General features: G+C 35.9%; 1 protein-coding gene across 3 annotated transcripts in view; it reads right to left on the reverse strand.

The window, feature by feature from the left end:
• MAGI2 (membrane associated guanylate kinase, WW and PDZ domain containing 2) overlaps nucleotides 1-27649 on the reverse strand; it is a gene marked incomplete at its 3' end in the record, with an annotated part of 1345444 nt that overhangs the window by 963086 nt on the left and 354709 nt on the right. For all 3 annotated transcript variants that reach the window (XM_080818052.1, XM_080818051.1, XM_080818053.1), the window contains exon 2: nucleotides 8644-8760. In XM_080818052.1, coding sequence (XP_080674178.1) covers nucleotides 8644-8760 — 117 coding nt within the window. The remainder of the gene's footprint in view (nucleotides 1-8643; nucleotides 8761-27649) is intronic.

The raw sequence follows: 27649 nt of genomic DNA on the forward strand, positions 1-27649 counted from the left end.
AGATACAGTTAGAATTTTGGATTTAGATTAGAATTCAGAGTATGAAATGCTGGTAGAAGTTCTGGTGGAGCTGAGGTTAAATAAGTATTTATAGGCAAAGTTTAGAAATGAAGGAAGCTTGTAGATAATGTAGAGTCCTTTGCCTATTTTATCTCTCTTCTTATAATAAGGCTAATGGTTTAATTAGTGGAATAATAAATTTATCAATTAATTTTTTTATCCCCTTGCCTGTTTAAAGATTCTAATATTTCTGGTGATGACATTCTAAAAAAAAAAAAAAAAAAGACAATTTGGTACTTGATTGATTAATGGGTAATCAAGAGCCTCACATCAGGATGAACTGACTTGACACTAGCCAGTCAATGGACCTTATCTTGAAAACTTTCCTAATAATCATCCATATATATATTTCTTTTTTATTGTGGGAATTTCTGTTTATATCTGCTTGGCAAAAAAAAATGTCTTTTCTATCGATAGAACTCAATTTATGCTCATTAGATACCATGCTGTTCTTTACTTTTCCTCTTTTTCTATCCTAGGAACATCTGTGAACCTTTTTGAATGCACCCTTATGGTGCTCGTGACTCCCCAGTACTTCTACTAGAGAGTTCTTCTCACGTAGAGGGTGTGCTGGAAGCCAAATCCACCTGGGATGGAATCTCTGTTCCCCCACTGAGTTAGTACAAGTGTCTGACCTGTTACTTAACATTAGAGCCTCAGTTTCTACATATATTTTCAAAAGTGGGGATAACACCTTCGAGGGATGTTGTGAGGATTCAGTTAGAAAATGTATGAAAAACATTTGCACATAGAAGTACTCTGCAAATGGTGGCTGCAATTTAAGAACTGTTCTGGTTGATGTTTGTGAGGTCCATTAGGTAGGACTCTTGCGAGGGCACTCACCGACAATTCCCCCATTGGGAATGCTAAGATGAACAAGATTTAGGACATGAAGTCGCAGCTTTCCTACAAATACTTAGGTCCTTTACTGATCTGCATGGTTTTTCATCAGTGTCAAACAATTAAAAAGAACAGAAAAGGATTCAGAATTCCTACCAAAAGTGAGAGAGGACAGAGCTTGGCATTAGCTCCCCAATTCAGTGTTTTTTTTGGAGGACAAGTTAAGGAGTTACCATTTATGCATACAACTGGGTTGTGTTGAGCAGTAGGTAAAATTCTATCTTAATTCCAACAGAGCTTGTGAAACCTAGCTTTTAAGTAAGAAAGCTTAGAACAGGAACTGGGAAACTAACTGGAAATTGATCCTATTCTAAACATCTGACTTGCCTATTAAAGGCGGGCTCTGTGGGTCCTTTTTAATTGAATCAATTATCAATCCTACCTCACTTCTACCTTCTAATTACCATGAGCGAGAGACTCTACTGAATCTCCTGAATTTCTCAACTATGCTGTAAAGATTGCACTGAGCACTGATTTAGCCTCCCGTTAGCTAGATCTATTTGGGCGTTGACCCAGCACCATTCACTTGCCTAAGTGACATTTATTAAAGTTCAACATTAGAAGATCCCATATTTCATGTTAAACATCTTATTGTAAAAATTGCAATCACATTTTCACAATAATATACCTCATGCTTCAGAAGTCTTTATGTCACATATCAACTTATTACACATTCCAAAGGAGGAGAGCAATTTTAAAAGCTTTGTATTTCTCATTATGTTTATTTTCCCATCCACTTACTAAAACTGTACCATATTTCAGAGTCTCATGAATAGTGAAGGCAGATTTCAAGGAACATCAGACTTATGATGGCATCCTTAACTTGACATTCATAGAAAAATCTGAAAGTACACGCATGGCTGGTTTTATCCTGAACTGCACTTAATTTAAACCCAGCTCTTTATTTTTCCCTGAAGTGTCTGCTGTATTTGATATATCTTTAGTTTCCATAAGCTGTTTACACCTGCTGAATATCAAGGGCATTCCATACCCAGAATAACTTAAGCCAATTTGATGAACTGATTTGAATAGCGATAATATAAAGAAAAACAAGTCAACAGAAAAAGAAACTACAGCATTTTAGAGTAGAAAGAACCATTATAGAGTTATTTCTTTCATTCCCTTCCCTCCCTCCCCTTAGTTCACAAGGTAAGGCTTTTGCCAAGGTCCTATAGTTAGTTGGTGGCAGTCTAATCCAGAACCAATTGCTCTTAATTTTCTTCGACGAGTGTTCTTTCCATAGTGCCATGTCGCCAAATAAGTAAAGCCAAGGGTTACTGTTACTCATCAAGCTCTAGCAATGCTAAACTACAAAGTGTAAATAACTGACTCATGCACTAGATATTAGAATATCAGTAACCACAATTAGTATTCCTTTTTTGTTCTTATGGACAGACGCATTTGAATCAGAAATTGAGTGTTGTCCTACAAATTTACAGCCTTAAAGTCCCATAAGAACACCAGTATGCTGGCCATCTGCCTACTGCTTTCCTTCAGCTACATAAGCATCCAACAGCCTATGTCCTAGTCAACAACTTTGGAAACTGAGTAGATGTAAACCTGACAGAGTCTTAATTCTTTTTACTCAAGAAGTGCAGTGGCATACAATGAGATATGTTGACCTCTTTATATACAACTGGGTTATAACTTCAATGTCTACAGGGAGCAGATTCTGGGCTCCATGAAAGATGAGCTATTTTCTACTGACTATGATTACCGCCTTTTCTGGAGGTGGAGAAAAGGCTTTAAGCACTCCCCTCTGATTCTTCTCTAGGCCAGCTGCTGGAGCCATTGAAGCCCAAGAGTATTCATACCATCTGGCTATCCCACCCATGGTCCACAAACCCAGGTTTCTTATAAAAAGGAAAGAAAGAAATACAAACCAAAAGAGAGGTTGGTCACAGCCATACACAAAAAAGTTGATCAAATCAGGGCAAAGGGAATTTTATATGGTTTGGAAAATTAGTGAGGTTATTCACACTTGGTGTTTGTTGCTTTTTTTTGAGCCAGATGTGTTCCTTTATTCAAAAACTAGTGTCTGGTGGTGTCAATTGTATAAATCAATACAATCACTTCTAATGTTTTTTGACTTTCCATTTAAGCAACTTTTTGAGCCATTTCTCTTCTGTAGAGTACTCTGTCAACCAACCCAATGAACATTAATCTGACCAGGAAAGATGCATTCATTTTGCTCATTAGGAAAAAGAAAAAGGAAAATGTATTGTACTTTCATGTATATGATGTAAAACTAGACCTTACTATATTCTCAGTGATAAGGGGCAGAGAGTAAAACTAATATAGCTTTCTATATAAAGTAATAACACATTTTTGAACATATACCACTCAGGCATACATCTGAATGAGTAAATGAAGAGAAAGAAGCCTTTCAAGTATTTGCTACTGCTCAGAAGCTTTTGAAATTTTTCTTTTGAGCTAGTTTTCCAGGGAAGTGTGTAGAACTCTCAAGAAATTTAGTTTCATTTGTTTACAGATTTCCTTCTTTGTTCCACAATGCTAATAATCATACTTATTCTCTAATAACCCTATTCTAAACATTTAGCAACAAATACAATTAGGCTATTTTAAAAAAATAAAATTCATTTTCAAAGAACAAAAATCTGGCAACTTGATTCAGAAATAATTGCAGAAGAACATGATTCATATTCTAAAAGCAGCTTTAAAAGGAGCTTCTAAATCAATGATTCTTATTTGAAGTAATAAGGCTAAGGTTGAAACAGACATATAATATACATCTGTTGCTGTATGTTGGTTTAAAATTCAGTTGGATCTAATATCTCCAGTTCTATGCTTGCATGTCTACCTATAATTCAACCTACCATCCCAGCACATGACCCTATACTACTTAAAGATATCAGGAATAGTTAATTATATTCTTGATCACCTTCAACTCACAGAATTTTATGTCATTGGAAGAATATATATATATATATATATGTGTGTGTGTGTGTATATATATATATATATAACCATATATATATATATGTATAGTTTTTGTAGTTTAACCCATAGGTTGATATCACTCTCTTTTCTTACTACATGCTTAGAACTATACTTTCATGATGAAAATTACAAGTAACTGGAAAGATTCACTCATGCCCACAAGAACATATTGCCTTGTTGAATATTAACAAATATTTTTATAAGCTTTAAAAGTACTGATGTGTCTTAAGAATTAAAATTCTTTCCCTCTATGCAGTATACTAGAAAATTTTGCTCTACTTTAAAACTTAAAAAAAAAATTCAGACTTTTAAATAAATACGTGTTCAGCAGCTTCTCTCCATTAGTCCTCCCTGATCATTGTCCTATACAACTATGGGAATGGGATGTTGACCCCTTGCATATCTATACCTTTCAGCATGTTAGTAACTGCTCTTCTTAAAAGGAAGCAGTTCCCGTAACTCTTAAAGACCCTGCTTCTATTTGCTCCTCTATGAAAGATAATTTAACATAACGGAAAATTTAAAATAATTTTATTCTTGATATTGCTTCTTTTTAACATGACGTAGTTTATACTAACTTTAAGTGCTTAAATATGTAGAAACATCATTGTGAGTTATACCTCAATCAGCTCTTCCATAAACGCAATTTCTTTCATATCTTAAATCTATGTTTTTCATTTTATCACATTTTATGGAATAGTTTTAGACCTTTGGTTTTATTGATTTTTGTCTTTTACTTGGTATATGCTGATATTTCTTTTGGCTTCTAATAAATTTAAAATATTTCCCAATAAAAACATCTCACCAAATGATAAAGTATGAACTTGGGAGAGAAGTTTAATTTTAACTACCTTCCATTTCATTTTGAAACTTTTAAAATTGGTCATTGAAGTTCTTCATGGCATCTAGTATAATGGGAAAAAGCATCTAAAATTTATATCTGCTCATACCTGCCTTGAAAATTAATTTGTGTCTTTAATAAATATTAAGGATAGAAAAGACCAGAATTTCATCAGTAAATGAAAGTAGTTATTTTTTTCTTGTAGTTAAGGAGCACAGCCAATTTAACTGTGGTTGGTTAGATTCAAGAGTTAACTAAATGCAACCTTTAGGCTCAGTAGAATATTCAAACCAAAACACTCTGTTTTTACTTTTTAAACACTTGAAAATTAAACCAATATTTTTAAGTATTAATTCCATTAAATTCTTTTATATACTTTTGAATCTATATTACCCAAAGAACAACATATGCTGCCTTAACTTTGTATACTTAACATGTTACAGTGAAATAATCTTATCTAATCTCTCAATAGATGCTGCTAACTTAGTGCTTCTGAAATTGTTTTTTGTGTACTATTAAGGTAATTGAAAATCCTATTTGATGGATGTTCTGAACTCTTCTGAGTCCTTTATCTGTATACTTTTCCTAGTTAGTCTTTATCACATTCTAGATTATAACAGTAATGTCTCATCATTATTTACCCATATCTCCTGAAGTTCTATTACATAAAAATCCTGTACAGCCTGAAATCTAAGAGTAGAAAATTCATTTACAGTATGTATTTTTTAAAAAATCAACTTTCACTTTAGGACACTTTAAGACGTTTACCACCCACTCCCAGTTCCAATAAATCATACAACTAGCAATTAAAAGACACATATTTAGCTTCAAATTGAGGACTTCAATGGATATAAATCATATGATCGGCTTATATTTTAGCAAAAATATCAAGAGTTAGTTCCTAAGGATCTTTTCTCCCTAATTTAATTTGAAAGAATGAAGAACTGATCTAACGGAAGCCTCTGTGTTCATATGCAGGTGTGTGGATGCTCATGTTCACCACATGCCCAACAATCCTATTTCTGTGACCAAGTCCTGCCTTCCATGACTAGAGACACGGCTTCAAAAAAATGTATCTTTGAAGAATTAGGCCCTGAGATAAGATTCTGGGGAAACAAAATGAAAAGACTAAATGCAGTCAACTGTTTATGGGACAGGGAACAGACTGATGCAATTTCATATTATCTATAATTAAGGCCCAGTAGAGATCTGGGATGACCACCTCCCTCTCCCACTCAGCTTGGAAATCGATCAGCAGCCAAACCCAGATTCCTTTTGGAAAGGGGTACAGGAGCCAAGTTGGCCACAACTGAATTTGGCTGAGTGTACAGGGGTGTGTGAGGCGAGGGTGTCCCTGGAACTCTCACCCCAGAACCCTCTCTTATTCACTAGACACCAAGGAAATCTAGCTCCAAGACTGTTCATTTCCTCCCAGACATAGTTACTGGTGGTGGAGTAATGGGGTAGTTCACAGAATTACTCAGTTGAGCCTTGCCTTGCAAAAAAAGCTAAGCCATCCTTACGTAGTTAGAAGTTGACTACATTTTTTTTCATGGAGTTATCCAGCACCTATTCCGAGTGCCATTAATAGATTACACAAGAGGCATACATTTTAATGTATGCATTTATAAGAGCAATAACACGCACTTGAGTAATACCTTTTCCTTTCATGGTGCTGGGTTCATGAAAACCAATGAGAATTTTCTGACTAAAGAAAATATGTAACTAATGTTACTCCATACTCAGGGTCAATAGATAGGCTGGACACACAAGTGAGTTTCTAAATGAAGCCATGATTTTTCACAGGACTGACACATTTTTGTTGCATACTCTGAATATGTCTGAACATTTTATTAAAAGATATACTGAGTGAATATTGTGGATTATCCAAGTACAATTCATCAGTATAAAAGTGATTATAAGATCATATAAATCAGACTTATTTCTATCTTAGATGTTTCTTCACTTTTATGCAAAGTTAAGAGCACCCTTAATGAGTAGTATTACTGGAATTGGCTATTAGGAGTGGTGGCTACAAATCCAAAGAATAATTGTTTGATTTTAATATTTAGATTCATTGAATTTTTAATCCTCTACTTTATAGGAGGTATTCAAGGACTTCTAATTGAATTTATGACCTTGTACTGAAATCATATCACAAAACTCTTTATGTTTACTCATATAATCCTAGTTATTTTACCCTTATATTTATTTTTCCTTCATAGTATTTCTTTGGTACTCTAAAGAGAGATGACTTATTTAAGAAGTTAATTAACTAATGCAAAATTTACTCCTATTATCTTCATATTTAATTAAGACTTCTTATTTATGTCATCACCTTAGCAAGGACTACAAGTTATTCCTGAATGTCAGGCTCTTATCTATTTCCCTCAGCTTTTAAACATAATAAAGTGCCTGGATTCTTTATTCAGTATTTCAGATCTCCTTTCTCTCATGTCACAAAAGATAAATGCACATGGCTGCTCTGACAACATCACAGCTTTGAAAATGCGTCCACCCGTTACCTTATAAATAGTCCAGTCACTTACTTTAATCCATCTTCTTCTGGCCATCACTCTAATGTCAAACTTACAAGTTTAAGAATGCACTTTTCTCAACTTCTAGCTTTAAAGCAAGAGCCCAACAGTCTATTCACTTCACTAACACAAACGGACAGAGGTAGCATTTGGACAGACAAGATGTCAATCAGTAAGCATTCTCATTTAAGAATACATGATAGTGGGGCCCTGACATTTTTATTTTGATGAACATTCAGTGTCAACAATGACAAAAGTCTACCCTTCCTGAGACGTGCAGAGGTGAAAAGGGCTGGGGGCTGACCTTCCATTTTACTTCTCTCTGTGTTTTTAACATTTCTGTATAATCATCCATGATCCACACCTTTTAAATAGTTCTTGTAGTTCAATATCCTCTCCCTGCAAATATATACACACTTTTTTTTATTTATTTATGCTAGCCAAGTTTTTTTCTTTAATATCAACTTTCTTGAGCCAATAACTTTGAGTTTATTAAAATTCAAAGAAGAACTAAAACAAAAGGGGTACACACAACACCCACAGAGTTTCTGGAGATTGTAAAATCTCTGGGGGTCGTGGAACATGAAGGAAATGGATTTTGATCTCTACTTAGGGTCTAGGATCTGATTTGGAAAGTCCTTGAACCATCCCAAAGTTAAGAGAAGATTTATTAAATAACATGAAACAAGTACTAAAAAGTTGATGCATGAATTTTATCACTTGACCAAGTCCTCTCTTTTGAAGTAGAAACTGCCCATAATCACTGATTGTTGTTTTGTGGACTTCTATAGGTTGCATATAAGAAATTTGTACTCAATACTCAATGTTATCACTTTCTAAGAGTTATAGAACGTTTAGCTTTACTTTTCCATGCATTTCTTTTCACTTGTGAGGTTTCCCTGCTGCAAACCAGAGACGAGGTTGGGAACTACTGTGTAGATTCCATTTACAAAATATCTGTTTCAGCTAATAGACTTAATTTGCATTCTCCTGTCTCCCAGCATGGAGTTCTACCACAATCATGATTCATTCTAAATCATCAGCATCCTGGACTAGAATTAATATTTTTCAATACTTAGGTAAGAAGTAAGATAAGTTTTGTAGCTTGAAAATCACAAGTCTCTTCTGGCTACAACATCACCATAAACCACACAATGGTAGCTATAAGTTTTTTCATTTAAAAATTCCATATCTCAAAAAAAGTCCATATCTCAAATCAATTTTGTCCCAAAAGTCCATCATAAAAAAATCAATGCAATTTAACTTTCTTAAAGAAAAATAATGGATACATAACTGATTATCTATTTTTTAACACAGAAAGACAACATTGCCTGTTGTACTCACATGGCACCGTGCGGAGGTAGAGGTTGTCACGGATGATTTGCTGAAGTTCGTGGTCCACAGAACCCTTCTGAAATCGTAAGTTGAGGTAGTGACGAAGATCCTTATCAACAATTCCTCCTAGAAGGACAAAGTTTCTTAATGAAGGATGTTGGAAAATATTTTAAGTATGTAATTTGATTCTGTCATAGATATAGTCATGAACCCATTTAAGGATTTATTTACTTATTTGAAAGAGAGTGAGAGAAAGAGAGAGAACATGGTGGTGGAGGGGGAAGGACAGAGGGAGAGAAAGTCTTACACAGCCTCCACGCTGAGCACAGAGCCCGAGGTTGGGGCTCAATCCCTCCACCTGCGATTATCACCTGAGCCAAAACCAAGAGTTGAGTGCTCAACCAACTGCACCACCCAGGTGCCCCTCATGAACCCATTTAAACCTTTACCTCCTTGATAATAAAAACATTTACTGAGATAATAATTGCCAGTGTTCTACAATACATTTTTTTTTAAAGATTTTATTTATTTATTTGACAGACAGAGATCACAAGTAGGCAGAGAGGCAGGCAGAGAGAGAGGAGGAAGCAGGCTCCCCACCGAGCAGAGAGCCCAATGTGGGGCTCGATCCCAGGACCCTGGGATCACAACCCGAGCCGAAGGCAGAGGCTTTTACCCACTGAGCCACCCAGGCACCCCTCTACAATACATTCTTTAAACTATTTTTCATTTAGAATGAAGTTTATATTATGGCAAAAGATATGTGTTACTTCTGAAATAATAGAGAAATGTCTCACTGCATGGCTGAAAAAGAACACCCCCCCCCAGCTCTATTGTCCCTTTCCCCCCAGGCTCTGGCAGGCATCATTCTACTTTCTGTCTCTATGAATTTGACTACCATAGGTATATCATATAAGTGGAATCATATAATACTCGCCCTTTAGTGACTGGCTTATTTCACTTAGTATGTCTTCAAGGTTTGAGAAGATTTTTAAGTTATTCAAAGTCACTATGTATTTTTTGATAAGTGGGATCATATGAAAAGATAAAAGAAAAAAAACCTTATACAAATATTAATACTTTCTCCCTTTATATAATAAATCAAAATAATTTTCTATGTGCAGATATTTTTAACTCGGGACAAAGTTTGGAAAAATTTAGATATTTTTCTTTTATTATTATAGTTGGTTTTTTATTATTATTAATGTTATTATTATAGAATTAATTTTAAGCCTATTTGCCATTGTACTTTAATGAAAAATAAACTGGACTAAGGTGAGAAAACTTACACTGTGCATCTATCAAGGACTAATTTCATATCTAAAGGTAATTATTCTAAGTTATTATTTTATTTTATTTTTTTATTTAAGTGGGTTCCACGTCCAGTGTATAGACCAATGCAAGGCTTGAATTCATGACCCTGAGATCAAAAGGTGAGCTGATATTAAGAGCTGGATCCTTAACCTACTGAGCCACAAAGATGCCCCAGTGATGTTAAATTATGAAGATAATTTCTTATTCTTATTTTTATTCTTATACTTAAAAGAAATCAAAATACCTACAAAAATATAAATAAAAATCCCTAAAACAGTTATCTTTTATCTTTTCAAACATATTGAGCAACTGAGCCAAGACAAAAAATTATAGACTAGGAAATCTGTAATAATCATATAAATCAGTCTCTTCAAGTCCTTTTGAATCCCAAAATTATAATTCATCCATGTATTTGCACCACCATGACCATGTAAAAATAGCATTCTGTGGGTGTGCATATATGCAACACAAACACCTCTTACACAAACAGTAAATATATTTGCAAACTACATATTGACATATTTTTGAAATTTCTGACTCCATTGTTTCAGTTGTCTCCTAACCTGTTGGCAGAGCTTCAGTAAGATGCCATAAGAAATAGTATTTTTAACTGAATTGACTATCACAATTCTTACTCTCCAAACGCCATTTCTCATATATTTGAGCAAATAATCAGAATCTATTTTTCTTCCACCCAATATGATATGATAGCAGAAAACAAATGACATCAAAGTAAAACATACTGCTTATTGAGCGCACATAAATACTACATCCAGAATGCTTGCACATATAATTTTCCAAATTCAAAACAATTTCCTTAGTCAAAGAAGCAGAGCAGTCAGATAGGAAAGTCACTTGAAACTAATATCACACTTATCAACAATTACCTATTATTTATACTTCCAAACATCCTGCATTTCCATGTAGCTTGGACCTCCTGACATCCCTCTGAAGTAGTTAACAATTAGAAATCCTGAAATTCTGTTTCTCTCCATTGGTCTTGCCCAGTCAACAGATCATGTCTACCCTTGCTTCTAATTCATTACAGCCATAGAGCAACCATCATGCTTGCCTGCTCCCTGCTGTCATTTCTGCAAGGCTCTAAGCATACAGATTCTTCAGCAACTGCACCCCAGCTCTCTTCTCTTTTCCTCTCTGTCTAATATGTGGGACATGCCATGTGATGAGATGCTTTCTGGCAGCCCGAGAAAATGCTAACTATAGGAGAACAGATGTAGTCTGTCCACTAAAGTAAGCTAGAATCACTCACCTAATGTAACATGGATAAACTCACATTTTGTCATCCAGGGTGATTCTTGTCCCTGAAAATGGATTATCAGTTGAAATCATTATTTTTTAACTACAAAAATACTACATTAGCCCTCTCAAAATTTGGCCTACTTAAGAAAACAATAAGAAAAAGCTGTCTATTCATTCAGTGACAACTTCCCCCCCTCACCGCCCCCCCCCCCATGGAATTATCTGCTGAAGTTTCTGAGAATTATTTAAAAATTTCTTCCACTAATTAAAATGAAAGACATAAATGATTACAATTATTTTGGAAGGACTTCTCTTGACTCATATTTCACAAATACTTTACTTTTCTTCATAATGTATTATAGCATCTTTCAAGTAAGGCAATTATATTTATCCTTGTTATGGTGAATTCTGCTACTTGCCTACCAGCAATCTTTCCACTATCCTTTTTTTTATTAAGAAGCCTGACTTAGTTTCAGGCCCAAACATGCTCTGCTCTAGGATATGGATCACAGTGATCTGAAATAGTCACAAGATCTAGTTCCTCACTTTCCTACCTGCCTTTTCAGTCTTCCATTGAGACCTCACACAGAAGAAGGGTACTTCTTATTCACTGAATTAGACCAGATATCTGCCCTGGAGTAGTCACATTCCGACCATAAAGTGACTTGCACAAGGGAAAAATCCAACACGCTTAGGAGATTGCAGTAGAGGTTAGAAACAACCTGGGTCCTGACAGTTTCGATGAGCACCTAAAATAGTATCAGAAACTACATAACAAGATTTCTTGTTATATGAGAAAAAGTATATATTTATTTTCTGAAACTATTATGGTTTTCTGTTATCTGCAACTTTACATGATCCAAGTCAATATGTTTTATATATAACTATTTTATATATATATATATTTTTAACTGTTTTATATACATATATATATTTATAGAGTATGTATACACACAGACACACACACTTAAAGGCACATTTTTCCTTAATTAGCAATTTAAATTAGAGAAGAATTAAGCAACAGGAGTGGGGCCGTGACTGAGCTGAAAAATAGCTCCTGGGTCTCAAGACTACCTGATTTCAGGTATTTAAGTTAACATTTTAAACAATTCCACATGGTGAAGTGTTCAGTAAATATTATCTACTATTAAAATAACTGAATAATCCACCACATTATTTGCCATAGTTATAATTTTTGGTTGTGTTGTTATTTTTTGTCCGTGGCATTTCCGTTTTGTCACTTGTTAGTGATACCTAGATTTGCTGGCTTACCAGATGCCAAACCCAATCATTCCATCAAGCGGAGCACCTGCCACTGCCAATGACTTAGCCACTGTACTCTGCCCTTAAAAACCCCAGTGGCTCTTACTATTATATCTTAAAAATTATGAGCTACTTCACTTAACTGTGAATTTGTATCCATTTATTTTATAAAATAAAATAATTTAAAAGATATAATACCTTCTCAAATAACATATTTGTCCATGAGAGATCTGGGAAGGATTTGAAGCCAATGATTCTGCTTCTAAAGATCATGTACTTAACTTTCATAATCTATAGCCTGAAGACCAAACTTCTGAGTCCGAAATAGTCAAGTCTTTTCTCAACATGACCCCAAACAAGCTTTTGAGCCTGGCATCGAAGGATAACTTAAGAACTCTTAAGACAGACCTTGATTCAAACTCTTCATATTACAAACGAAGAAAGCAAAGCTCTCACAAATTACCCAAAATGGGGTTCAGAGGAAAGATGGGAGGAGGACTGGGAGAATCATCAGAGAAGCAACTCCCATGGATTTTGTGGGGAAAAACTCCAAATGTTACCATTGGGAAATGGTCTGCATCTCGATGGTTTCTACAGTTTTCAGAAATGCCCCCCAGTACAACTGCTTTGTCTCCTTTACTACTTGAATGCCCAGATTGAGGAAGCTATGGTAGAAGAGGCTACTTGGCTCAGGTGGAGAGAGACTCCTTGGTATATTTCTGAAGAAAAAATGTCAGTCCTAAGCCTTGTAGCTAAAGCCAGTTGCTCTTCTAAGGTTGAGGGAGAAATACACCAGGCTTTCCAATGTTTGTGCCTGGAATCTGATTGCAACTACCTAACAAGTGTACTCCCATCCCTCATTAGTGGGGATGGCTATTAGCTCAAACTTTCTCTTCCCTTGAATCAAGTGTTTCAGCAATCAGTTTGTACCTTATAAGTTGAGAAGAGCAATTTACTGGTTGGGATGGTGCAGGGTACATAGAAAGAGGAAGATGAGGATGACCAGCAAGTCAAAGTCTGGCTCATCTGATGTCATCTATTCATCCTATGCTTCAGCCAATCAGGCTACTCTAACATTCTGTTGACCTGAGTCGTCTTTTCTTCTCTTTACCTCAGTGTTTTGTTTTGTTTTTTTCTCTTTTCCATTCATACTCCAGCAGGAGTGAGCATTTGATTTTTGTCTTTCTTTGTGCTTTATATTTTGTGCTCATCTTTGTGCTTTATGTTGTACTACTTTCTTTTGGTAACAGCACTTTGATTTCTTTCTTTCTTTCTTTTTTTTTTTTTTTTTTTGAGTGGCTATATTTCTCTCATTCTCTATAAATATAATTAGACTCTTGGTCAATCTGTCTTGCTCTTGCTTAGCCAATCTAAGTTTCTCTTCCAGGAGTTGGCCTTATCAGTGGAGTGACCCAAGAAGGTGAATGCAAGTGTGTTCATCCTGAAAGTGGCACCTTGAAGAATCTACCCATCGTATTTGCCTCCTGGACACATAAAGCTGTTTTTTAAATCTAACTAGCTTTGTTAATTTTCCTGTTGTTGTTTGCAACTGGAGAAACTTTGTAGATAAGAATGCCTTCCATTTGATATTCCCAGTTGAAATCATGTCCATCCTTCAGCTTAAAATTATCCTCCCCTTGGCTTTCCTTGTGATCTTTTGGCCTTCACTTTCTCTGAAGTTCTATATCCTGGCCACATTCCCTAAGCATTCTGTACATTCTAACAGGCCATACAATTAAAAGTGTGTCTACTCTATGGTGTATATTAAACTGTAAGCTCCCCAGGACAGGGAACTCCCTAGTCATTTTATATCTTCTCTCTAAAGTAATGTCTTATAAAAACAGGAGGCCCCATAATGTTTGCTGAATAAATAAATCACAAAGACTGTAGTGGAAAGAATGCCAGACTGCAGATTAGGAGACTGAGTTTCAATTTCCACTCCAACACTTAATTCATTGAGTGGCCTTTCATTTCTGGGTCTCATGTTTCTCACCATAAAAGGTGGGTGTCTTATCATTTTGGGCTTCTCGAACAGAAATACCATTTAACGGAGTGGCTTAAACAACAGGTATTTATTTTTTACAATTCTGGATGCTAAGTCCAAGATCAAGAGGCTGGCAGTTTGGGTTTGGGTATCTGGTGAGGGTACTCTTCCTGATCTGCAAGTGACCATCTTCTCCTTGTAGCCTCACATGGCTGATAGAGAGATCATCTCTCTAAAGTTTCTTGTAAAGTTACTTAACTCATTAATGAGAGCGCCACCCTTATAACCAAACTACTTCTCAAAGGTCCCACTTCCAAATACCATCACATTCGAGGTTAGAATTGCAACCTGTGATTCTTGGAGGAGACCAGCATTCATTCAGTCCATAACAGTATGTGTAGAACCAAATAAGGTCCCCACTAGATTTCAATTCTATGTTTCCCTATAAAATGTTTACTAAGTGCATTTTAGAGTTTGGGGATTTTTTTTTTTTTTTGTAATCAGATAATCACATTAATTTCATTAGGTATTTATAACCTCAGACCACAAGTTATCCCTAGTCCATAAGAAATAAAGCCATGGATAATCATGGATAATCAATTTTCAGAATTGTCCAGGAAGGTAAGAACATCAACAGGCAATTGATTTCATACACTGTCTTTGTCAAATAAGCAGTAAAATAAAATTTCTGTCTAAGCAGTAGACAGAAAGCTGTCTATAGGAAACTGGAAGATGAAACAGTTCTATCCATATCTCTTAAGCTCTGCCTGTGACTAATTACAAGTTTATTTTATCTCACTTTATTGGGTGGTGGGGAAGTCAGGGAATAGACAGTAGGAAATGGTTATAAGGCTATGTTGCTATGTTCCTTTTCTAAAAATAGTTTCTGCTTGGCTTACCTCAAAAATGGAGAAATAAATCACAAGAAAGTTGATTGATTCTGTGAAGATCCACAGCCACAAAATAGGTGACAGACATATCTAATCCAGTCTACCCGAGCAGGCTCCAACCCCTTTTTAGGTGGAAAATTGTATCTTTGGTTTCTGATGATCTAGAGGCCCATCTCATTTTCAGGCAGCTAGAGAACTGCACCAAATCACTGGGTGCATTTGATCTATCCTGGCCATTCTATAAATTGTGACCCAGTAAAACTGTTCTTCCCCTAATAATTCTCCTTTGCCTATTTTAAATAGGAGCACACATAGAAGACCCATGGTAACTCCCTGTAGATGAATTAATCTGGTTAATTGCTTTTCCATAGCTGGAAACATTTAGGTATATGAAAATTTGTATCCCTTCCATATTTTACTCATAATACTAGAGAGTACAGTCAATCCTTTTTATCATGCCTTAATATCCTTGTGTGTTTTCTTCAAACTTTAGTAGCATTACATATTTTGTATAAGAAATGCAATAATAAAAGAGTCAACAAAATATATTAAGCAGTTGCACATCATTAGGAGATTCAAAACTAGAGAGAATAATTGCTGTTTCAGAGAAAATGACAGAGATAAATGTAAGTGGTTTATAATATTCTCTAGCTCTATTGAAAATGGCTTTTTATCATTTCCTTCCCCCTACTACTGCACAGATGGGATATTAATATTGAGTTTCATTTTTCATTGTTAGCCTTGGTCTCAAAGTAAATGTTGGAGTTGTTCTTATAGTTATGATTATAGGTTCCCATAGAGAAGAAGAAGTGAATACTTGGTACATGTCTGGCATTGTGCTAAGTGCTGTACAAGCATTACCCCGAATTTTACAATCAAGAAATATAAAGTACAGGCACATAGTTGAAACCAAACTCATGTGTATCTAAATTTTCTACAATATTTCAAAGTGGCTAATCCAGTGCAGGAATGGGGTATTTTCTATTAATTTCTTTGGCTCACCTAACTCTTAAACATTAGATGTTCTTTATAAAAAGCAGGATGTCACAACAAATTAAACACAACATGAGATAAAAGAACATATGGCCAAAAAGTAATCTGACCTGAATTCAATCTATTTTTTTTTAAATCAGAGATTATATCACTATAAGTTTAAAGTGAAAAAAACATAATCTATTAGGATAGTTATGAATGGATTTGAAATCTTTAATTGAAGGTTTATAAAGTGTAACACTCTAAGGTTTCTATGTAAAATTACTAAGGTCAAAGAAAGAAACTATTGTCCAAAATATCTGCATAATTCACCAGGAAATTCTTTCTTCACTTGGGGTCTTGGTTTATTGCCTTTTAAACTATTTGCCCAAATTTAAGCGTAAACTTTTAAAAAATGTAATGATAAAAATATCACAATTCTTTTTCTTGGAAAATCCAAGCATTCACCCACATTAATTTTTTTAAAGATGTTATTTATTTATTTGACAGAGAGAGACACAGCAAGAGAGGGAGCACAAGCAGGAGGAATGGGAGAGGGAGAAGCAGGCTTCCTGCTGAGCAGGAAGCCTGATGCAGGGATTGATCCCAGGACCCCTGGATCATGACCTGAGCTGAAGGCAGAAGCTTAACAACTGAGCCACCCAGGCACCCCTACCCACATTAATTTTTAAAAGCATAAAACAAATTGCTCATACTAGGTATGCCTGAAACACATTTACTTATTGAAAGCGAACATGTGAATGATATTCAAACAATGAATGTCCAAGCTAATTTCATTTTATATTAGCAAGCTATTATCCTCAAGTCAAGTGAAAAATTATATTTTTAAAGAAGTGATATTGTGAGTAAAATTGATGAGTATTATCAGGAATAGATTTGTAAACATACGACATTGTCTCATGTTTTCAGAACTATAAAACAAGGTCAGTCATCTCACTTAATTTTTTGCTAACCTGCTGCAACTTAAAACTCCCAGATGACCTGGTACAATTGATGGTCTACTCCAAATGTCTTCATGCTGGAAAGTGCCATGACATGGACCACACTGCTGAAACTGACTTAAAAAAACAACAACAACAACAACCCCCAAAACCCACAGCTTTATTTATGAGCCCATTTTACTGTGACAATACAAAGAAATTCCCTGACAAACCTGGTTCCAAAGAACAGACTAATATATCCTCTATAGGCTGTGTCATGGTGGGCCAGGACTAATGAAGTTATAAGAATTCTAGGCACATGATTTGAATTGCTACAGGCTGACTTCGAATAATGAGGAATGTGTTCCAAAAGTTTATTTGGAATGCAGGATTTTTTTTCCCCACAGAAATAATGTAGCCTATTATAATTATGTCTTTGGCCCATCTATAAGTCTTTTAAATTAATTAGGCACCTGAAATACATTATTCATGGTATATTGGAAACACATAATTGTTACAATTGCCGTGTATAACAATGCTTCCTGGGAGGTGAGGGCAGGAGGATAAGAGTTATAGTTCCAAGTTAGGCTGACAGGTTATAAAAATTCAAAACACATCTTTCAAGGAGAATTCAAATGGAACACTCAGCTCCAAGACCCTGGTGGGGATTCTTGCTGATATCCTTAAAGATTCCTCAGGGCAACGATGGCTTAGGAATAGGTAGAGGAGGGAGGAGCCACTGGGAGGACAATTGCATATATCCTTGTATAAATGCTTATGGGACCATGAGCATCCTGCTGATGTATTTCCTCACAGCCCTGCTCACCCCAAACTCTTTTTCTTCAGAGTTGCTCAACCCGCAGTTTATTCTGAGTTCTTGCTTGCCTTCATTCATGTTGCCATCATCTATTTGATCTGATTTCATTATAAAATGGGCTGTAATCTCTTCCCCAATCTCCTATTTTAGAAACAAACACAAAATCATTTTGAAATATCCTGGGCATTCTTAAAAATGATTATGGCTCAGGTCATGATCTCAAGGTTGTGAGATTGAGTCCCTTATCAGGCTCCATGCTGGGTGTGGAGCCTGCTTAAAATTCTCTCCCTCTATCCCTCTCCCCGTCTAAAAAAAACACCTTTATTACTTATAAAATTATGAAAAAAAGATCTGAAAGGCCTTTCCCCACAAAAATTTGAAGCCCCTAGCCATTTTATCTACCCATCCCCCTCCCTTGTGTAATACATAAGGATCGCATACATAGTGTACATTATAAACATAGTTTATAATAGACTCTCTAGGAAAGACAAGGTCAGTGGATAATAGTGGAAAATTGATGGTTACAAAGCCTGGAAAGTATTTTCAGATTGCGTAAGGATCTAAGCTCACCTAACTCAGTTAAATATGTCATTCGAGGAATAGGACGTGCATTTGTGTGCATGCATGCATAGATGCGTGTTAGGGAAGCAGAAGTGGGAGGACGATAAGAAGTAAGAAAATAGCCATCAGGGGCTCTGACGATGGAGGCAGAGTAAGGAAGGACATAGAGGGAAGATTTCATTATCATTCTTGTGCCCCTAGGTTGTTACTACTTCCACCACTGAAAATCAAGGCCCTGATCTGATTCAGGAGAGAAATGGGAAGCAGGAGATGGGTTTGAGAGACTGAACCCAAATGATATCTGAGGAAATCATATCAGTGGAAAGGGAAGTGGGAGGAGACAAAACTCTCAGGCAGTGGAAGGTGGAAGAGAAAATCATGCCTGTTTCCAAATGGCCAACATCACTGTGCCTCCCTCAAGTAGCTGAAACAGAAGTGTACGAATCAAGCAAGAAGTAGAGTCAAAGGCCCTGAAAATGAGTTGTATTATAATGGACTTTAACTGAATTATAAAATTACTTCCTCCAACTAGAGTTTTAGGGGCTATTGATACACTTGCCAGGCATAGTGCTATAGATTAGTAAATTCAATTATCCATACCTGAAGGCTATCAATTAAAATTTCCTAAAAATTCATTTTTAGACATCTGGGGCTGTATTGCCTGTAGAATTATAGGGAAGACTGAGCCAGCAATAGGAAAGAAGAAAGAACGTACAATTCACCAAAAGCATTCTTGATTACTTTCCATCCCCTGATTATTTATAAAATTGTGCATGATTTTTTAACTGATAAAAAGATATTTAGAGGTTGCCATCTTAAGCAACCCCAGCTCATGCCTTGAATTGTTTGCAGTAAAAACCTACTGAAAATATCTCTTTGAAGTAAACTTCCATTTTTACCAAAGTATTATTACTTATTCTTAATATTTTTTTCTGAAAATTTTATGTGACTGTTTACCTAAAAATACATTTTGAAATCAAGAAAAAAATGTAGAGGCTGTAAACTTCATAAGAAATTAGTGTTTACTGCTTTAGGAAAGAAATGACAGCAGAAGAGAAAAAAAAAATCTGATACGAGGGGAAATACATATATGCTACCTGATTTCACATTTTGGGGTGTTATTAAAGCGTTGGTTGTGTTAAAAGGAGCTGAAGGTAAGTACTTTTTGTGGCTAGGCCCAAGAAACAGTTATGCTGCCCACTAACATTAATCACAGAGCATCACCATTATATTATGAAAATCAGAGGATAGTAGGAATAAATGTTGCTATTCTTCATTTGCAACAAACTTCATTTTCCTGCCTGGTGCAATTTTTGTTCTTTAAACCCTAGCACAATTGATTTGTACTCAATAAATATTAGTTGAATTACATTCCTGCTCAAATGATGACTTAAGTGGTTTTGTAGGATTAATAAATGTTCCAGATACATGAATGCAACAATACATAGCCAGTATGATTTACAGAAATTCAGAAATTCTTCCTGTCATAAAAGAGGGATTTCTCATTATTAAAGGTTTCTTTTTTGGACTGATACTATGAGCTATTCGGTAGGTCATAAAAGTGGCTTTTATTTAGTTAACACTGTGGTGCACATATCTCATTTGAATGAAAGTTTACTTTCTTTTGTCAAATAATCACCTCTATAATCTGAGAGATAATTTTGTCTCGAAAGTAAGTATAAAAAATATTTTGTAGTATGTTTATTTTATGCTTTAGGAAGTATGTGACCAAGAATCCTTAATATTATCTGGGAAAATATTAATGTTGATTGCTCAGCCACATACTTTTATTATATACTCCTTAAAAGCATACCACAGCAAAGAACAACAATGATTTTAAGTCTCCATTCTGCATAATAATGTTTATAAAACAGTATAATAATTTCTAGTTTTTGATGAGTAACACTTTTTAAAAAGGTTTGTTTATTTATTTGAGAGAGAGAGCATGTGTGCAGGTGCATTGCAGGGGTAGGGGGGTGCAGAGGGAGAAAATCTCAAGCAGACTCCCCCTGAACATAGAATCTGACCCAGTCTGGATCTCAGTACCTTGAGATCATGACCTGAGCTGAAATCACCCCTGATGAGTAACACTTTTAAAGGCAATATCTAATGGCTAACTCTTGAAAAATCTGGAGGAATGCCTAGAATTTTCATTACCTTGAAAATAAAGGATCCATTGACCTGAGAATTATCTTTTTTTAGTAATATCAATATGGCAGTTATTAATTTTGTTAATAGTAAAGGTATTTGAAACAATTCATTAAAGAAGCCTGATTTTAGAGACAATTTACTAAAGATGGGGTTTATATTTGACAAAAAACACCATTTTATTATTTTTTTAAATTTTTTATTTCTTTTCAGTGTAACAGTATTCATTGTTTTTTCACCACACCCAGTGCTCCATGCAATCCGTGCCCTCCCTAATACTCCCCACCTGGTTCCTCCGACCTCCCACCCCCCTCAAAACTCTCAGGTTGTTTTTCAGAGTCCATAGTCTCTCATGGTTCACCTCCCCTTCCAATTTCCCTCAACTCCCTTCTCCTCTCCATCTACCCTTGTCCTCCACGTTATTTGTTATGCTCCACAAATAAGTGAAACCATATGATACTTGACTCTCTCTGCTATACACTACGGAGTATTATGCCTCCATCAGAAAGGACAAATACCCAACTTTTGTAGCAACATGGACGGGACTGGAAGAAAAAACACCATTTTAAATAAAGACCCTCTCCAATGTTCAGTCTTCATTTATTTTGTAGCTATCATTATACTTGACTTGAAATATTTACACATTTTTGATTCTAGGTTCAAGTCAGGTAATTCCGTTTTGCAGTGAGAGGGGATATCATTTGAGAACTAATTTTTAATTCAAATTTTTTATTGTAAAATACAGAATGTGAGGTCTAGAATAATAAAATTAGATTAAAGTTTCATTCACTCAATGTTAACTACAATAATATTATTATTCTTTCTGTGTGTAGAATATTATTTATTTCAAAAAGTTTTAGAATTTATCACTGCATTTGTCCAACATAAGAACTGTACATGGTAAATAGAAGTAGTGCTTTAATTTACAAGTGATTAAAGTATTTCAGAGATTAATTGACTTGGCTAAACGTACAACAAAACTGCAACATTTACTTAGGTTTCTTCATTCTGTGCCAAACAATATCTCTGCCATGCTAGAAATAAGCAACTAGAAGGGAGAAGAGTGCACACACAAGAGAGCATATCCCCAAAGGAGATCTATCAGAATTATGTGGTTATTTTACATATGAATCATATGCCTCCCCATGTCTGAGGATGAGCCAGTCCTGCTGAGAGAAGTATGTCACATCTTCCATGGTCCTGGGCCCAAAGAAAGCTCTGAAGCTCTGCTTTAAGTTCAGACTCTAGGTTTTCATACAAAATGCTGAACTTAATTTTTTTAAAGGTTTTATTTATTTATGTGAGAGAGAGAGTGCAAGAGACAGAGCAGGAGCCAGAGGTGGGATGGGGTGGGGAGGGAGAAGCAGGTTCCTAGCTAGGCAAGAAACCCAATACAGGGCTGAATACCAGGACCCTGGGATCATGACCTGAGCCAAAGGTAGATGCTTAACTGACTGAGCCACCCACATGCCCCAAATTCTTTTTTTTTTTTTTCCTTAAGACTTGTTTATTTATTTGAGAGAAAGAGAAGCAGAGAGAGAGTGAGTGAGTGTACAGTGTACAAGCATGAGTGGAGGGAGGGACAGGGGAAAAGACTCTGAAGCAAAGTCCCTGCTGAGCCCCAACACGGAGCTTGACCAGATCCCAGGACTCTGAGATCATGACTTGAACCAAAATCAAGAGTCCCACTAACCCACCCAGGCACTCATTGAGCTTAATTCTTGAGAAAACAAAACATGAATGGGCAAGAATTGTTGACTGAAATGATGTGGATTTGGCCAAGGAAGAATCAAAGATGCACCAAGATTTCCAGCTGAGTGAGAAAATGATAGCAACATTGACAGAGAATAGATTGCTGGGACAAGAAGATACTTTGTTTTGTTTGTAGGGGCATGGTAATGTGGCAGACCATGAAGAATCAATTACATGTTGGATGAAAGAACAAACAAGGAGGTAAAAGGAGACAGAATCTACTGATGTGAGTGGTATTATGGCATATCCTTCTCAAACAATTGATCTTATGTTCCACTTAAAATCAGTCAATAGTGAAGACACTAGAACAAAAATCCCAGAATTCTCTTTGAAAATAAAGTTCCCCCAAATCTCTTTTAGGATGATACTTTTCAATTTATATGACTTGGATTATTTATATACAACACTGCAGGATAATTTGTATGCAAATATATTGTCACAGTCCATGATAAAATTGCAAAAGCCTAGAATACTGATATGGAACTTATCACTGATTACCTTCACAAGTGGCTCTCAGAAACGGAATCTCAATAAATCACTACCATTCTTTCTAAACAACTATCACCTTATCAGCATGCTAAAAGTTAGAGATAGCAATCATGTTCTTTATAAGCGTGATACAAATCACCAAGGAGCTGCAACAAATCTATCCCTCATTTTTAAATGAACATGTTTAGAATTACCTTCCCTTTCCCTATTTTTTTTTAAGATTTTATTTATTTATTTGACAGAGAGAGATCACAAGTAGGCAGAGAGGCAGGCAGAGAGAGAGAGAGAGGAGGAAGCAGGCCCAATGCTGGACTCGATCCCAGGACCCTGAGATCATGACCTGAGCTGAAGGCAGAGGCTTAACCCACTGAGCCACCCATGTGCTCCCCCTTTCCCTATTTTATGTGGTTCATATCTCTGCTCAAATATTACTCCTTGCCCTGTCTAAACTTGCTTATCTCCCACAACCCCACTGTCAACATTCACTGTTCTCCTTTTCTGTTACCACTACCTAAATTATGTTATGTATTTACCTGTGTATTGTTTAAGTTGTTAGGATGTAAGTTCCATGACACCTAGTAAGTTTCTGACACCTAGTAGGTATGCAATAGGTACTTGCTCATTGACAAATAAATGGATGAAAATAAAAAGCACTTCTGGAGAGTCTATAAACCAGTAATAGCACAACACTATAATAAGATCCCATTATGTCTCAAAAATGCCTAATTTTTCTATATTAAATGTTTAACATGCTCCATGACTTATTTATATTAAGAGGTAGATTAATATCCATGACCATGAAAGGCAATTAGCAGATTTTATAAATTATGCTAACTCATTACATTTCAGTCACAATGGATAATTAGTGTCATCTTGAGGTCAAGTTTTATGTCTTGATTAAAGGTGTCTTTATAAAAAAATATTTACTGCTTTGGCTTCCTTATGTAAAATGTATACTCAGTTTAGTCTATTAAAAATAAAAAATGCTATACATTGCATTTTTGGGACAAAAAGTTTGTTTGAAGTTAAGGTATATGATGTTTGCATTAGTATCATGTAAATGTTATATTAAAATTGATTTAGATCTATCATCACAAATTTCATCTTTAACAATCAACACACAGAAAAGAACCATCAAATATAAAATTAAAATAATCCTTACTATCTGTGATGTATTCACACAAGGCATGAAACTGTATAGAGTATTAACTAATATGCAATCATACTGTCATATTACAAGAAAGTACCAAAAAATGATGGCACCAACTCTAATACATCATTTTAGGCCTCAGCTGAAATTTATATTAGTAAAAATAAAAGCTTTTGACATAGTGAATCATCACAAAGAAAAGAAGATGCCAAATGCAATTATTTTTAGTATGTAACTTTTCATGCTTTAAAACAGTATTTGCTAAGCAAATATTCTCTATCATTCTCTTGATTTCAATCAACATAAGATTATAGGGCACATAAACGTTCTGAAAGTGGAGCATCAAGTTTAAGTTTAAATTTATTTCTCAACCATCAATCTAGTATCAAGTGTTAAATTTTTAAAATACATAAAACTCTTGGAGGGGAAGGAGAAGCAAGATGGCGGAGGAGTAGCAGACTGAAATGACATCAGGTTCTAGGAGTTCAGCTAGATAGTTATCAAACCATTCCGAACACCTACAAACTCAAGAGGAGATAGAAGAGAAGAGCAGCAATTCTAGGAACAGAAAATTGACCACTTTCTGAAAGGTAGGATGTGCAGAGAAGTGAATCCTAAACAAAGGGAAGATAGACCATGGTGGGAGGGGCCAGCTCCTGGCAAGCAATGGAGCAGTGGAACACAAAATCAGAACTTTTAGAAGTCTTCTCCACAGAGGGACATCACTCCAGAGGCTAAGCGGGGGTGGAGCCCTCACGGGGACTGTGTGGTTTCAGGTCCTGCTGGGTCACAAAAAGATTGGGGGTGTCTGACTGTGGCAGAGCTCCGGGGAACTGGAGTGGGGGAGCCGACTACAGAGACAGAGCCGAGGAGTGAGCTTTCAGATCAGGGTTACCTTAAACTGTGATCCACAGTCGGACCACTGCTCTTTGAGCAGGGACTCCACAAGTGGCAGATCCAGAGAGACCCCCTCCTTCCTCCTCCAGGAGATTGGTGCAGGGACGCATGGTAGGAATCTGCTGGGTTTGTAGACACCAAATGAGGCTGTGCACCAGAGACAGAAATCGATCACAGGCCAGGTGAGCTCAGAGTGTGGCCAGAGATCAGGGAGATGGGAGTGATTGACTGCTTATCTCTGAGTGCACACTGAGGAGTGTGGCCCCGAGCTCTCCACTCCTCCAGTGCCAGAGATCGGGAGGCTGCCATTTTCATTCTCCTCTAGAGCTTTACGGAATGCATTCAGGGAACAAAAGCTCCCAAGAGCAAACCCAAGCATATTACTTAGACTGGCCCCTGGCCAGGGTGGTGCAATTCTGTCTCGGACAAAGACATGTGAGAATCACTGAAACAAGCCCCTCCCCTAGAAGGTCAGCAAGAATATCTAGCCAAGACCAAGTTCACTGATCAATGAGAACTGTGGAATTCCAGAGCTAGGGGAAAGCAACGCATAGAAGTCATGGCTGTTTCCCCATGATAATTTAGTCTTGCAAAGTTAAATTTCTTTCTATTTTATTTTTTTCTTATTCTATTTTTTAATGTTTTCTCTTTCCTCTTTTAATGTTTTAACTAGTTCACATAATACATTTCTTAAAAAAATCTTTTAGAACCTTCATTGTTATAGTCATATTTTATGCCTTCATTGTATTTACCTTATTATTTGTATACAGAGAGGGTTTTTTTTTTCTTTAAAATTTTGGGATACAATTTCTTCTAATAGATCAAAATATACCCTAAAGCTAGCACAGGCTTTGTTCTAGTCTCCAGCCTGAGCACATTCTCTCCTCCTTTTTTTTTTTTTTAACTTATCTTATCAATTCTTTTTAGAATTTTTTTTCATTTTTATCTTTACAGTCATATCCCATCCCTTCATTGTGTTTACCCTTATTTTTGTGTGTGTGTATGTGTGTATGACATGTTTAACTGTAGTTGGGGGGGTGCATTTTGTTTTGTTTTGTTTTTGTTCTTTGATATTTATTGAGCTTGGTGCACTACAGAAAATATTGAAAGGGGTCCTCTAAGGAAAGAGAAAGCCTAAAAGTAATAGACCAGAAAGGAACAGAGACAATATACAGTAACAGTCACCTTACAGGCAATATAATGGCACTAAATTCATATCTTTCAATAGTTAACCTGAATGTAAATGGGCTAAATGCCCCAATCAAAAGACACAGGGTATCAGTATGGATAAAAAAACAAAACCCATCAATATGCTGTCTACAGGAAACTCACTTTAAACCCAAAGACACCTCCAGATTTAAAGTGAGGGGAATGAAAACAATTTACCATGCTAATGGACATCAAAAGAAAACTGGGGCAGCAATCCTTATATCAGATAAATAGATTTTAAGCCAAAGACTATAATAAGAGATGAGGAAGGACACTATATCATACTCAAGAAGATCTAACAATTTTAAATATCTATGCCCTTAACATGGGAGCAGCCAACTACATAAATAACAACTACATAAATAACAAAATCAAAGAAACACACTGACAATAATAGTAGGGGATGTTAACACCCCATTACTGAAATGGACAGATCATCCAAGCAAAAGACCTACAAGGAAACAAAGGCCTTAAATGACACAATGGACCAGATGGACATCACAGATCTAGTCAGAACATTCCATCCCAAAGGAACAGAATACACATTCTTCTCGAGTGCACATGGAACATTCTCCAGAATAGATCACATCCTGGGTCACAAATCAGGTCTCAACCAGTACCAAAAGATCATTCCCTGCATATTTTCAGACCACAATGCTCTGAAGCTAGAACTCAATCACAAGAGGAAAGTTGGAAAGAACTCAAATACATGGAGGCTAAAGAGCATCCTACTAAAGAATGAATGGGTCAACAGGGAAATTAAAGAAGAATTGAAAAAAATTCATGGTAACAAATGATAATGAAAACACAACTGTTCAAAAATCTGTGGGACACAAAAAAGGAGGCCTGAGAGGAAAGTATATAGCGATACAAGCCTTTCTCAAGAAACAGGAAAGCCCTCAAATACACAACCTAATCCTAACCCTAAAGGAGCTGGATAAAGAACAGCAAAGAACGCCTAAACATAGCAGAAGAGAAATAATAAAGATCAGAGTAGAAATCAATGAAATAGAAAACACACGAACAGTAGAAGAAACCAATGAAACTAGGAGCTGGTTCTTTGAAAGAATTAATAAATGGATAAACCCCTGGCCAGACTTATCAAAAAGAAAAGAGAAAGGACCCAAATTAATAAAATCATGAATGAAAGAAGAGAGATCACAACCAACACCAAAGAAATACAAACAATTATAAGAACATATTATGAGCAACTATATGCCAGCAAATTTGACAATCTGGAAGAAATGGATGGATTCCGAGAGACGTATAAACTACCAAAACTGAACCAGGAAGAAACAGAAAACCTGAACAGACCCATAACCAGGAAGGAGATTGAAGCAGTCATCAAAAGTCTCCAAATAAACAAGA

The sequence above is a fragment of the Martes martes genome (genome assembly GCF_963455335.1).
Source record: "Martes martes genome assembly, chromosome: 11".
Lineage (NCBI taxonomy): Eukaryota > Metazoa > Chordata > Mammalia > Carnivora > Mustelidae > Martes > Martes martes.